This window comes from Poecilia latipinna, unplaced genomic scaffold (assembly GCF_001443285.1).
Source record: "Poecilia latipinna isolate Pla-1442-1.1 unplaced genomic scaffold, P_latipinna-1.0 Scaffold31, whole genome shotgun sequence".
In the NCBI taxonomy this organism is placed as follows: Eukaryota; Metazoa; Chordata; class Actinopteri; order Cyprinodontiformes; family Poeciliidae; genus Poecilia; species Poecilia latipinna.
In genome coordinates, this window is record NW_015112647.1 from 8,176 (window position 1) to 22,979 (window position 14,804).

Consider the following 14,804-nt stretch of genomic DNA (forward strand, 5'->3'; position numbering starts at 1 on the left):
AACCTGTGGCTCTTTGGACCTTCCACAACGGCTGAAAAGTATATATTTAAAAAAAGTAATAATATTAAGTATAGATTTAAAAACAAATGCAGCGTTGAGCAATTTTACTGTTTTTTCTTTGAATAATTTAATTGAATTTCCACAACAGAATGACATTAAAGGTATCAACAATTTTATATCTATTTTTTTGTCATTGGGTTGAAAGCAATTGACTTTTTTCTTTTGCCAGTATTAGCATCGGTATCTCTTTTTAAAATGTAGGTTTTCTGTATATAAAGCTGAAAAATAGAACTAAAATGGTGGTTCTTTAAAAATGTTCCATAGCAGATCAAAAATGAAAAAAATGCTTTTATTATGTAACATTTGTGGCTCTAAATGAGTTTTATTTAGCTGCACTGGGGCCAAGAACGACTCTTAAAGGTCGCAGAGCCCTGGTTTAAAGGAACTCAGTGTTTCAGCATTTTTGCAGTTTTCTGGAAGTTGGTTCCAGTTAGAGGAGCATAAAAACTGAATGCTCCATGTTTGGTTCTGGTTCTGGGGATGCAGAGTGGACCAGAACCAGAACAGATCTCTTATTTATTTTGGTGCTAAGCTGTTTGGTGCTTTATAAGCTAATACAAGTATTTTAAAGTCTTTGAGCTACAGTGAGCCGGTTTTAAGGAGGTTTTGTTTTCTATTTTCCCGGTTTTAGTGAGGAAGCAAGCAGCGTCTTTAACTAAATGATGTGGATATAAATTAGAACTGGGCAGACGATCCAAAAATGTAAATTATATCGATACCAAACCAGCATCAGTATCAGATCGATACTAACGTGATAAGATTAACGCTTTTGTTTCAGACACCTTTTTGAAATTTTATTTTGGTTTTGTGTTCTAGTTTCTCAACTTTGCCAGAAAAAAAATATTTTGCTTTGATTTTCTCTCAGATTGTGTATTTTTTAAACTTTAATTGGAAAACAACAAACACATTTAGTTTGCTGTTGTTTCTGAATTCAAAAGAAAAACCACAAAAACACCTGAAGGTTAGAAGTTTGATGATACATCATTGGTATTGGATTGATACCAACATATGCAATACCTTTAATATGAATTATATTCCATGACATTTAGATAAACTCTTTGCCAATGAAATATTTTAAATGAATTATGCAATAGATTCAGAAATGGAAATCTAAGGTAAATTTTACCTTAGATTTAAGTAAGAAAATAACTTTCCAGTGGCCACATCAGTTCTTTTTCTTCAAATTCTTTTTTATTATCTAAAATTCATATTTTTCCTCCATAATAAACAGTTTTATATCAAAGTTTATCCTTTATGACGGTTTGTTTTTGCTGCCTGCTGTGGAGTTTGCATTTTTATCTTATTTCTGTTCAAATCCAGCAGAAGAAGATTCTGCTTCAGGAGATAAATAACAGTAATTCATATTTATGACCGACGTTTGTGAGATTCTGCATCCGTTTACGGACCGCCTCATGTTGTATTTCCTTTTAAACCCGCTCACCTTATCTTCATAGGACCGGGATTTTCAGTGTAGCTTTGGTTTGCTCCGTTAAAAACCTGTGTGACATGATAACAATGAAATGTTTTAAAATGAAGGTTTTTATATCTGTGCCTCCCGTCATAAACAGGATTAACGTTTTAAATGAAATTTATGCTTAAACGTCTCAAAAACCTCTCAACGAAATACGTCTAAAGTTACAGTATTTATTTAAGTAATTCAGTTGAAAATGTGAGATAATGCACATTATTTACTGACAGAATCAAATGCTTCAAGTGTCTTTTTCTTTCCATATTGATTGTTACGTTTTGCAGACAATAAAACCCCAGTTGTTTGTTTTTTCAAGAATTAATCTTTTTATGTAAGGCCAATAAAAACAGGGTTTTAAAGCAGAAATTGTGTTAAATTCAATAAAAAAGAAGAGAAAACTGCTGACTTTATAGTTGTTCAGCAGACAGTAACTGTTCCCCTCACCAGAGAGGCCAAACAAGGTCACTGCAAAAGAAATGTCAGTACTGAGAAAAAGTTAAGTGGAAGGAAAAAGTGGGACAGCATGAGTTGAAGCAACAGAGATAACCATGCAGGTGATCATAAATCCTCAGGTTGAATCCTATGTTATTATAACGGTCTAATTCTGCTAAACACAAGATCTGACTCATTTGGATTTCACACAATTTTATCAGCTCTTTAATTATAAATAACCTTAAATCTAATTTAAAGTTTTCATTAGCTGTAATATGAATTACACTATGTCCCAATAAATAATAAATCAATTAATCAGTTAATCGCGTGATAACAAAAGTTTTTCTTTTGAGTTTTTGTTTAAAGAGAGTTGTTTTCTCTCTTTATGCAATAAACTGGTCTCAACTAGCTTTTTTGAAGGACAATTTTGTTTACAGAGACTTCGTAGTTCATTTTATTTGTTATTGCTGTTGTTTTGTTTGGAAATTTAAAATATCTTCCAGTTCCATTGTTAAATCTTTGAGAATCTATTTTTGTGTTGTAAAATGGTCTCAAAACAACAATATTATTGTTTATCATAATAACTTCTGGGACAATTTATCATGCAGCAAAATTGGTTATTGTGACGGGGATTTACATTGGCTGTTAATTGGCTCCTAATTGAACGGACTGAACAAATTAAATGTGTTTCTACATATTTAATTGTACTGCATTTAACAAATAAATTTGTAATTCAGTACATTTGTGTCTTTGTTTAAAAAAACAAATTTAAATAATTTAATCTGTTTTTCTGTATCGTATCGATATCGACCGATACTAAATCTCAGATACCAGTATCGGTATCAGAAGTGGAAAAAGTGGATTGGTGCATCTTTATATAAAACATGATTTCACTTTTTGAGCAGAATTACTGAAATAAATTTGCTTTTTGATTATTTTTCATTAAATTTAAGCAGATTTGCATTTTCAGGTTCTAAACATAAAAAATTAGTCAAAGTCAATCCCTTCTCTCCTAAAGTACATCCTCTTCCTGTTGGACCTTTATGTCTCTCCCTTTTCTAATATTGTTTAGAATAAAATAGCTGCCTCCTGTTTTGTCGACGCTCTCCTTTGAAGAAAAAGTAGATTGCTGAATGAACTTGAAGACGCTGGACTCTCCAGGTAATGAACATTTTCCTAAGCAACATGAAGTCGCAGAGGTTTCAAATATTGATTTACTTTCACAAAAAGAACCGAGAACCTGAGAAATCTAAATGCTTCTTCTTTATGTATATTTATCATGCAATGTAACAGCTTCAAGTATTGATTTAGAAATATTACATTTAGAAGAAAATGTGTTTATTTTGAATCCATCCTAATAAAAGACTTTCCCTAATTTAGGAGAAATAAGAAAATACCAAACCGGAAGTTTGTTACATCTTTTATTAAATAAGTCTTACAAGATTCTTTTTTTATTAGTCAATAATAGCATTACTTTTGCTCATGTTTACATACACACGAAGCCACACAGCAGTGAAAAAGGAAAGAAAATCGATTTAAATGTGTTGCTAATTTCTAGGAAAGCAGATTATGGGAGCAGCATGCAGGACGTCAGATATGATCATTTCCTCGTTTTTTCAGTTTAAGGCTTTTATTCACATTAGTTGCCAGGAAAGATGAGCAGGATGGCAATGAAAGGAGCTGCAGTGGAATCTGCTTTACATAAGTGGCCCTGATGTGCAAGGATCAAGTAAAAACATTTAAGCAGTTATTAAAGTAAATCTGTCTTTGACAGCTTGTAAACTACGTTGGAAATCCAGATAAAAAAAAAAAACAGAAGTATTTCCTTCTTTTTGCAATGATATAAAAATCTGTAAATTATGTCTGGTTATCATGTTCTAGTTGTGTGTAAAATCTAACTTATCTTAACACAAATCTACATTTTTATTCACATAGATTGAGTGCAGTGAGCCTGAAAGTAGAGAAAACACAAGTTAACCAAACAAAGATTGGAATCGATCAGTTTTCCTCTAAATGGGTCTGATCAGTTATTAGCTGCGTTTTCATTACCAATATGCACAACACTCTGTTGATATTCCAGATGTCGAATTTCACAATTGGTGTGTTTCCATTGAAAAAGAAATGCAATTAAAATCACGCGTGAATAAGTTTGTTCAGGTGATAAGTCATTAAAAACATGATTCGCAAAAACATGATTCGCCATCATCCTCCTACCACTTCCTGTCGTCATCTTTGTCTTTTCCACCAGTAGCTTTCCAACACATGATGCAAGAAAAGTGTTCCCACTGAAGTTTTGTGTAAAATACACAAAAAATTAATTCATCCTCCTAAAGTGTGGGTTCTTTATATTAAGCAAATTTATTTTGTAATTCCAATTTGCACAGTTCTATGGTCAATGGAAACGCAGCTGTTGAACGATTAAAATGCTTGTTTTTAATATTTGTTTACTGCATCAGAACTAAAAACACCCACTTATTGACAGATTCACTCACATTTGATTCTCTTTCATGTGTTAAAGTCCTTATTCTCCCATCACACTACTCTGTTTCTACCTTTGGTTTAAATGCCAGAGGAACTTAACGCCACTGCACCGTCGTCGTTGACACAGTTTGATCATTAACTAACTGAAGCTGCCACAGATTATTTGGACTAGTTGAACATTTTAACTCTATCAGAGCTGCAGCGTCCGCACGCCATGTACAACTCAGCCTAAGGTTATTCATACCACTGGCAGATTTTACTTTTCTTTCTGTTCAAGCAAGACACTTATTTCTGAAAGTGAAACTAGGCATCTTGCTAAAGATATTAAAACCATAGGTTAAATTTCAAAATCAATTAATTTATCAGTTTTTTATTAACAAATGGCATGCCAATTTATTCATACGCTCCTGAATAATCAGTGGGAATTATTGGCATTACAACAATCACATCCTTTTATATGTTTCCACTAATATTTTGACAGTTTCTCTTCAGTGATGATATCCAAGTCTTTGAGATTGGAAGGCCTCTTTGCCATAACGCTAATCTTTAACTCAATCCACAGATTTTTTTATACATCAGATTCAAGTGTAAATGTAAATCAATCAAGTGTATGACTACTTTCGGTTTTAACAGATGCTTGACTCACATCAGGATGCTGGATGCTTGAAACTAGCAAAAAAAATGGCAGCATTAAAATAAATAAATAAAAAAAACAAACAAAGAAATTGCTCAAAATCTGAATCGTCTGGTCAGACCTTGACGAAAAACAGATGATGATTCTTGTGTACACTGCAAAAACACAAAATCCTACAAACATTTCAGCAAGATATAGGAGCCGGTTTAAAGTTGATAATTATTTAATATTGATGAAAACGTACTAGCTCCACTGACAGATTATTCACTTATAACAAGACATTTTTCCCATGTTATAAGTGAGATAATCTGACGGGATTATTTCATCAAGCGCCTATATTTTGCTGAAAAGTTACTTGTAAGTAAATTTTGTCTCAGCTCAAGTGTACTAAGATATTTACTAGACCAAAAGTACTTGGTAAGATTTAGTGTTTTTGCAGTGTGTTTGTTTCTAAGAAGTTTCTTTTTTAATGAATAGTTGTAATGATAACAGCACTAACAACACATTCACACAGAGGTATTCAAGTCAACAGGGAGTTGTGATTTTAAGTTCAGAAACATTTACAGCTGCACATTTACCTTCTTTCTTATCGTGTGATCTCCCGTGTCTCTGTGTTTCCTCTTTCACATGAGAAACAGAGTCCCTGATCCAGCAGTAGCACCACTGTCTTAGTTTTTACAGATTTTGAGTCCTGATAAATGTCTGTTGGGTAAAATAAAACCGCCAGCAACCGAAGTAAACCTTGAGACAAACATAAATGTCAGTGGTAAATCTATTCAGACTGACTCAGAGCAGTGCAGATTTGTCATTTCAGTCCTTCAGGATTCCACAGCGGCTCATTGCAGTCCTATGGAGTTGCCATGGTGTTTAGACTGAGTAGGAAACAGGTTACATCAGGTCTTTCCTAGTGTTTGAAGCATGTGTCCAGTGCTGTCTGCTTCATGGAACCAGAAAGGCGCTCCGTTAGATGAAATCTGTTCCTGGTTTGGCTGAGAGCTGACTAACTGTCACCTCGGTGTAGGTGGATCCCGTCAGGACGCAGGCGGTCTTCTGCGGAGCGCTCACATGGCACAGCGCTGCATCCTCGGTGCAGTTCAGACATGCCCCGTAGCTATCTTGCTGACCATTTGAGAACCTTGTGGAGGCACTCGTGTCCTTGTTGCGCTGTGGAGTGAAGCTGAATCGCTCCTGCGGCTGTGGACTACCTCTGTAGATCATCTGTCGCAGGGTAGACGTATCTCTACATAAACACTCGCGGAAGTTGGGCTTGCACAGCAGGTAGACCATTGGGTTGTAGATGGTGGAAGACTTGGCAAACACTGCGGCCAGGGCGAACGCAACTGGAGGGACGGCTGTGGCGTCTCCGAAAGCAGCCCACATCGCCACGACAGCGTAAGGGGTCCAGGCTCCCAGAAAACCAATGCACACTGCTATGGACAGCTGTGGAGAACGCAGCAATACAAGCAGAAAAACAGGCAGATAAAGGCCTACTACTGGAAAACTATTTAGCTTTTTTACATTTTGTCTCCTTACAATCACAAACTTCAGTTTTTGGGGGATTTTATGTCATAATACATCACAAAGAAGTAACAAAAGTCTTTCTTTTCTGATTTGTTTTAGCTTTAACAACATCTTTAAGCTTATGACTGACCTAAAAGCCTTTAAAATACAGAAATCCAAAAACCTAAGCAAACATTTTGTTTCAGGGAATTAACTTTAGATGCCAGTTGATTGCATTGCATCTAGTAAATGTAAGTGCAAATGCACAGAACATTTAGAAAACCATCTATCCATCTATATAATCTGCTCTATTTTGTGTTGGTGTATCACACAAAATCCGATTTAAATCTATTATAGTCTGTGGTTGGTTTCACAACACTTTTAACAAAAGCAAATATTGATTCCCTTGTCTCTTTTCTATCATTTTTAATGCTACAGATATAAAAGACGTGACAAAAACAAGCAAGTAAAATCTAATACATCCTTAAAGGGGACCTATTATGGAAAATCCACATTTTGCAAGTTTTTATACTTTCATTTCGGTCTCAGCTGCTTCTAAAAACAGCCAGAGTGTTCAGAAAAAAACCTACTCCATCACCTAATCACCTAGACACTAACCCAGAAGGTACCAGCAAGTTTGGTCAGCAGGTTTTAACACTGTAAGCGCTGCATAATGGTTGCTGGAAAAGACGGGTGTTTTGTTGTTGACTGTGTGTTCACACCAGCCCTGTTTAGTCTGCCTTAGTTGAACTCCAGTTTGTTTGTAGAAAGTCCGGTTCGTTTTTGGAGGTGTGAATGTCCAATCGAACTTTGATGCAGACCAAACTGAGAACTCTAGTCCGCCTAAAAACCAAGGTCTCTGTTCAGTTGAAATGAACTCTCACGCTCCAAAAGCAGGATGTGAACTATACCACATGGCATTCTGGGAAAATGCAAACAAAACAAAGGCAAGAGTCTAGTGCTAGCAGGAGAAATGGCTTCTGGGCTTTTACCAAAAACAAAAGAAAAAATCCAACAACTGTTAAAAACTTTTACTGCCACATTTTTGTTTAAATTTTGTGAATAAGGAAGTTGCGCTCTTTTTCTTCTTCTGAAGTTTTGTGTCATTTCCTCCTGTAGTTCTTGGTGCAGCGCCTCCACAGGTGAGGAGTTGAATAGGGTTTTCAATTAGTTTGGATCATTTGACTCAGGGCAGTGAAAGCAAATCGATGGAGTTGAAAATTGAAGCAAATTTGGTCCCAAATAGAACCGAGTCTACCGGTGTGAAAATATCCTTACCATTCAGTAAACGGTTGCTGAATTTTTGTTGGTTGTGCAGGAGGCTGTACTTCTTCTGCTTTTGGGTCTAATTCAGGGTCAAAGATGCCACAGTCACATCTGTTTCCAGTCATTTTTATATGTGAGTGTAAACGTTGAGTTTGGGGCTGTGGCCAGCAGCAGCTTATTTGGATTTAAAGTGACAAGACGCCCTAAAGCAACTCAAAATAGGCAGAACTGAGCAGAATAAAATCTAATTATCAAATAAAATTAGTAAACATGTTTTGTATAGCCCATAGACCTATCCTAACCATAATAGATCCCCTTTAAGTCCTGTCAACTGCAAAACCATGAACTCGGTGTTGCCTCTGCTTCAGTGACAGCCACATCCTCTGACCTTCACAATGAGAGCGTGTGCATTGGTGGTCTTGGTCTGGGGTGACACATGCTGCTGAACCGCCTGACGCGATCCTCGCACGGTCAGCAGAATGAAACTGTAGGAGAGGAAGATGATGGTGCAGGGCAGTGCATAGCAAAAGACGAAAAGGCAGACTATGTATGTCAAAGCTAAAAGCTCCTGGTTGGGTGCGTGCCAGTCGATGCAGCAGGCCGTGCCGTACGGCTCAGCGCTGTAATGCCCCCACTGTGCCAGGGGCCCCACGGCAAACACAGACGCGTAGCACCACACTCCGGCCACCAGGAGGCGGGCGTGTGAGGGCGAGAACTTGTTCCCTGAGAGGGGAAATATAAACAGACTTTACTAGATTAGAGATTAAAGTCTACAGAGTTAAAAACCAATGTGCTTGTTGCATTATTATGTCCTCACCATAAGTAGGGAAGCAGACTTTAAGGCAACACACCAAGGAGAGGGCGGTGAGGTTTGTCAGGCTGCAGAGACCAAACAGCACTCCGCACATGGCATAAAGCTGGCAGGTAATTTCTCCAAAAAGCCACCTGCATACATAAGAAACGAGATGGAGATATGCCTGCTGCTAAAAATCGATTCCAATCTCATGATGGATCTCTACTGGGGATTAATGGGTTCTTAGATTAAAATTAGTTCCAATCGATAAACTAATAAAGCCCGCTTAGATCTTCTTTTAGTGTTGTAGTTTGGCCGCCATCCACCAGAGGGCGCCGCTGGTCATACTTAGGCGGTTGATAAAAACGAAGATGGCGGCGGCGCCATAACAGAACAGGAAAGAGAAACGGTCCAAACAGTCCGGTGTGGGATGCAAAATGCACTTTATGCGGTTCTGTTTTGAAATATAAACAACAAGCTTCTTAAGTTTAGTTTAATATGAACAGCGGTAATTCAGCCGAGCTACTGTTACGACCACTTATAGTGCAATAAAAACAACCAATATAAAAGGGACAATATTTATTATTACAAAATAAGAGGATGTGTATTTGCAAAAAACAATAGGTAAACAAAAATAAATGAAAAACAATGGAAAAAGAAAATCAAACTAAAAGAACAGCAGGGTGCAGCGACAACTGCAGCGTCAACCAACCACACGCCCAGGTAGGAATCGTCAGCTCAAAACATGAAGTGTGGCCCTGATCGCAACAGTGGGACGTGTGGGCCAACACACCTGGTCAAACACAGAGGAGATTGACAATTGCCCACCAGCCTGACAGCTTCCCTTTTATGGGAGCTCAAAATGTGGAGGAAGCGACCCCTGGTGGTTCCACCCGTTACACTACACGACGGAACAGCGACAACTACTTGTTCCAAAATTTCTGATGAGCTACGAAGGTGAAGAAGTGATGACAGAAAAGCGGAGGAAATAACAGAAAAAAATAACATGATGGGAAAACGTTGTGCCAATAAGCACGGTTGGTTTTGAGGGCTGTGAGTGAGTTAATTCACTTCAGGAAGAGAAGTTTTTAACATTTATTCAAGAGCAACCAGAGCACTTCTGTATGAATACGTCTCCGGTCATTGGGAATTATGTGTCACTCTTATTTTTTCATCTTTTCTTTTTTTTTATTTAGCAACCATAGAGGTTCCTGTTTTATGTCTTAAACATGTCTATTAATGTGAGAAAACCACATTTTTTCTGTGTATTCAGTCAGTATTTAATACAACTGACACAAAACAAAGCAAATTTATTTTTTAATTATTTAGCATATTATGAAAAAGTTTGCCTTTTATGTTATGGCACGACAGTCTGCCCTCGCAAGAAAAAACTCAATGGCTGCTTATTAATTAATCGATAGTTCACTAATTGATAACTCGCATCTGGTTTTCTGATTTATTTAAAAGAAATTAAAAGTGGGAATCTGAATTGGCTGCGTCCGTCCTTTTTAATTAAAATCAACTTGTTCTGCATTGAAAAAGATAGAGATACCTGTGTGAAAAGGCTGATGGTATCGCCAGTGGAAAGAGAGACAGCGTCATCCCAAGGTCGCTGATGGAGAGGTTGATGATGAAGAACTCTGCTGGTTTCAAAGTTGATCGCTTGTGAAAAGCAACAAGCAGCAGAAGGCAGTTGCCTACAAGGGACAGGATACCTTTGGGAAAAAAGATACAAAAAGCAGGATGGCGAAAAGACTAAATGTCAGGAAAAATATCAGCGTGGCAAACATCGGATCATTGTTTACTCACAAAACAAGCTGTAGACGGAGCCCATGAGGATGTCGTGCTCCTTCGAGATGCTCGAGGCAAACAAAGAGGCTGCGTCTGAAGCATTTCCCATCTAAAATGTTTACACAACCACACAAATTAGATAATCACAAATAATGCTTTAAATGACTGGAGAATTTATTTACTGGAACTCTAAAGTAGATTGATGTTGAAGGGCTGACTGTAAGCAGTGGAAAACAAACACGGTCATAATAATAAAAAAAACATCTATTTCAAGCTGTGGTTTAAATTGTTTCATTTGAAACCAAAAGTTTACATATAGCAAATAAGAAGACACGTATGTTTTTTTCCCTCTGTCTGAAGCTAAGGCAGACCAAATGTCTCTTGTTTTGGTCAGTCAGAATTACCAAAGTTGTTTCGCTAAGTGTCAGAAAACTTAGAAATTTTTTTACAAAATCTCTAAATGAAAAAAAAAAAAATCTTAAGTTTTCTGACGTTTAGCAAACAGAAATAATTTTGGTAATGCTCTCCGACCTAAAACAAGAAAGGTTTGATTAGACTTGACATCAGGCAGTGAGAATTTTTTTGTCTTTTTATTCTGTATCTGTAAATATCTGGTTTCAACTGTTTATCCGGTTGTGAAATTATTTAAATTCAACTAAAGTATTTTAAGTATTGGATCGATGCTGGCCTGATAATATAAATACTTAAGGTTCAGATCCAAACTTGAAATTGATCTATTTTTGTTTTGTAGTTTCTCAACTCTAAATCAAACGATTCTCACTTGTTTTGCTCTCAAGTGATAGATTTTTTGCACTTTGTTTAGGAAAAATGCACTCCATATTTCCATATTTCTGTTAATATGTTATTCTGTAGACAAATTCTGTCTTAGGTTTTAAAAAGACAGCTTAATGGAAAACCATACAAACACTTAAATGTTGAAAGTTTGATGATATATCAAACTTAAATAATGAAAAACTTTATAGATTTCTGTATCGATGCAAAACCAAGGTCTTGCCAAGTATTTTTGATCTAATTTCTAGTGAAAATATCTTAATGCACTGAATTAAGACTTACAAGTAACTGCTTTGCAAGATATAGGAGTTTGTTTTAAATAAATAACTACTTAATATTGTTAAAAATAAGTGCTATTTATTTCCACTAGCAGATTATTTCACATGGAAAAATATCTAACTATAGGTGAAATAATCTGCCAGTGGAGCTAGCATGTTTTTGCCATTATTAAATCATTATTGACCTAAAACAAGCTCCAATATCTTGCTGAAATGATACTTATTAATTTTGTGTTAGTTAATGTCTACTACTAGACATTGCATTAGAAACTAAACCAAAAATACTTGGTAAGGTTTCATGTTTTTGGAGTGTATCGGCGATACTGGCCTTGTATTTATTTGTTATTGGGTCAATATCAAGACATGTAGCATCTACTTTCTCTGCTGCTTTGCTGGTTCTGCAGGTGATTCTCAAAACTCTCAACCTTGGTTTCATTTATCCAAATAACATTGCACCAAAACCTCATCGTTGCAAACCCAAGTCGTGCTGCCATGTTATTTGTATGAAGAAACTTTAACAATGGCAACATTTTCAAACCTAAGTGTACAGAGAAACATGCAGATCAGCACATGAAGGATGAAATAAAGAGTATCCTGAATGAACAAATTGGCTCAGAACTCCACGATGACTTCACTGCTGATGACATTGCAAGGTGACGCTTCGAACACTTGGCTCTTTGTCAGACCTCTCTCTGTCTGATGAGGAGCCAGCGTTTGAAACGTCACCTTGCTGTAGTGAAGTGGCTTAATAAATGAAAACTTCTGCAGCCCGAAACCTTTATGTTCATTCAAAACCCTTCAGAAGTTGTTAAATTGCTCCTTTTTTTTGTCTTACTCTTCTTAACTTTAACATGTTAACGGAGTTTTGGATTTTGTTCTTGGATTTCTTCCTCTGAGGTGTGATCCTCACCTAAGAATGAAGCACTAGTTTGACCAGATTGAGGTGCAACAACAAATTGCGTCTCTGTTGTCGTTGCTGACGTCTTTTCTTCCTGGCATCATAACAAACACTTTTACGTTTCATACCAACAAACTGCTGCTGGTGACACTGATGATGATCTGCAACTTTCTCACCTAAAAGCATTGATAAGATGGCCGACGGGTTGGATGTCTATGGGCTTCGTTAAGCTACATCACAAAACATTAATTGCATGTGGAAAATGGTAAATGTTGTACTGCAGATCTTGCATAATTGAAGCACACTGCAAAAACACAAAATCCTACCCCGTATTTTGGTCTGGTTTGTAGTGCAAATATCTTATTACACTTGAAATAACACAAAATTAACTTATAAATAACTTTCAGCAAAATGTGCAAGCTTGTTTTAGGTCAGTATTTTATTAATATCTATGAAAAAGTTCTTGTTCCATTGGTAGATTATTTAACTGTTAACATAGGAAGAATGTTATTAATAAAATAATCTGCCAATGCAGCTGATGTATCATCTTTAATTATGTAAAGGATCTTGAAATGCCTTGCTGTTGAAATGTGCTATACAAATTTGATTGATTGATTGATTGATTGATTGATTGATTGATTGATTGATTGATTGATTGATTGATTGATTGATTGATTGGTGCTTTTTCATCAATATTAAGGAATTATTAAGTTAAAACAAGCTTCTATATCTTGCTGAAAAGTTGCATATAAGTTAGTTTTGTCTTATTTCAAGTGTACTGCACTGTTTGTTCTAGAAACTAGACCAAAAATACTTGGTAAGACTTTGTTTTTTGCAGTATAGCAACCCAGGTCAGCTGGTTTTACCAGTATGCACTGTACAATGGCTGCTGGAAAAGGGAGGAGTTTTGTTGTTGACTTACCATCCAGAAACCACTTGCTGCATTCTTCTTTATTGTGCAGAAGGCTCTACTAATCCTTGTCAAAGATGTACAGTTGTATATATTGTGCATTTTTAAGGCCCCAATTTAGCTTTACAGACTCACCTCAGGACACTAGATGCTTGAAACTTGTGGTAAAACTAATAAATGCCAGAATAATTGTCAGTTTGCTGCGTAAATTTGATCTTTGACGTTTTCTCGACAGCAGTAAATTTGGTCCTGATTTATCCTTGTTTTGCGAGTTTTAGGCATTGTCACATGTCTTGAAATTGGGAATCTTTTCTGTGAATGTTGCTAAAAACCATGAATTACTAAAACTGACACCGTTTAAAACTACATCAGTGGTAACAGTTTGACTTAACTCTTCAACCTTTTCTGCGCTGCTCTCCTGCTGTTTGTAACTCAATATTTCAAACCCACACAGGAACAAATGAAAAAAGATTTTCTTTGAATAATAACAAAAAGAAATAATCCCTTGCAAAAGATGAAAAGCCGTTTTTGTTTTAAATCCAGATGCACTCGACAGGATTGACAGATGGGAAGAATTACAGAACCTGCGCCTTTCAGTGCTGCAGCAGGTGCATGTGGGACTGAAAACAAAACGGCTGCAATAATTAATCTGTCCTGTTCAGATCTCTGCTGAAAAGTCGGTGGATTCTCGAATGTTTCCAGCAGGAAATGTTGATCTAACATTTTAAAATGATCAAAGAAAGACTGTTCTGCCTCAGCGAAGAGCTTAGCATCGCACACGGATTTCAGAAAGTTAGTAAATGAACTTAGTGTTAGAGGAATCCTGATCGTTTCTACTGAAGTGAGGCCCCTGTCCTGGCCTCACTTCACTGGCTGCCTGTATATTTTAGGATTCATTTTAAAATTCTTATGTTTGTTTTTAAATCACTGCATAATCTTGCCCCGGCTTACCTCTCTGAGCTTCTTCACCCCTACATACCCTATCGGTCTCTCAGGTCCGCAGATCAGCTGCTCTTGGAGGTACCGAGATCCAGAAGGAAGCTCAGAGGGGACAGGGCTTTCTCTGTCATGGGTCCTAAGTTATGGAACGACTTGCCTTTGCAGGTCAGAGAGGCCCCTTCACTGTCCACTTTTAAAGCTCGTCTTAAAACCCATCTATTTTACTCCAGCGGGATCCAGTTTTAAATTGTAAGTTTGTTTTTAAACTGTAAGCGTTTTTATTTTTTTTATTTTTATTGTTATGTTGTGTTTTAATGAACAGCACTTTATAAAGTAAGCAAGTTTATAAAGTTGGTGTGGTATGGTAAACATTAATTTAATTTATTTATTTCAAACAGGTTTTTAAAAACAAGAAAGTAAACAATCAGTCAGAGAAAACATGCATTTATAGTGGAGAAAATTTATATAAACTATCTCTCCTTTCCTCCTTTCCTTTTTGATCCATCCTTCCTTCCTTCCTTCCTTCCTTCCTTCCTTCCTTCCTTCCTTCCTTCCTTCCTTC

At 36.6% G+C, this 14,804-nt stretch overlaps 1 protein-coding gene across 1 annotated transcript in view; it reads right to left on the reverse strand.

The window, feature by feature from the left end:
- Positions 1-5,475: 5,475 nt before the first annotated feature.
- Positions 5,476-14,804, reverse strand: part of LOC106952506 (opsin-5-like) — a 20,034-nt gene continuing 10,705 nt past the window's right edge. Inside the window, exons 2-6 of the mRNA XM_015040662.1 lie at positions 10,444-10,534; positions 10,187-10,349; positions 8,659-8,786; positions 8,230-8,564; positions 5,476-6,515 (exon numbers count right to left, since the gene is read on the reverse strand). Coding sequence (XP_014896148.1) covers positions 6,039-6,515; positions 8,230-8,564; positions 8,659-8,786; positions 10,187-10,349; positions 10,444-10,534 — 1,194 coding nt within the window. The 3' untranslated portion in view covers positions 5,476-6,038. The remainder of the gene's footprint in view (positions 6,516-8,229; positions 8,565-8,658; positions 8,787-10,186; positions 10,350-10,443; positions 10,535-14,804) is intronic.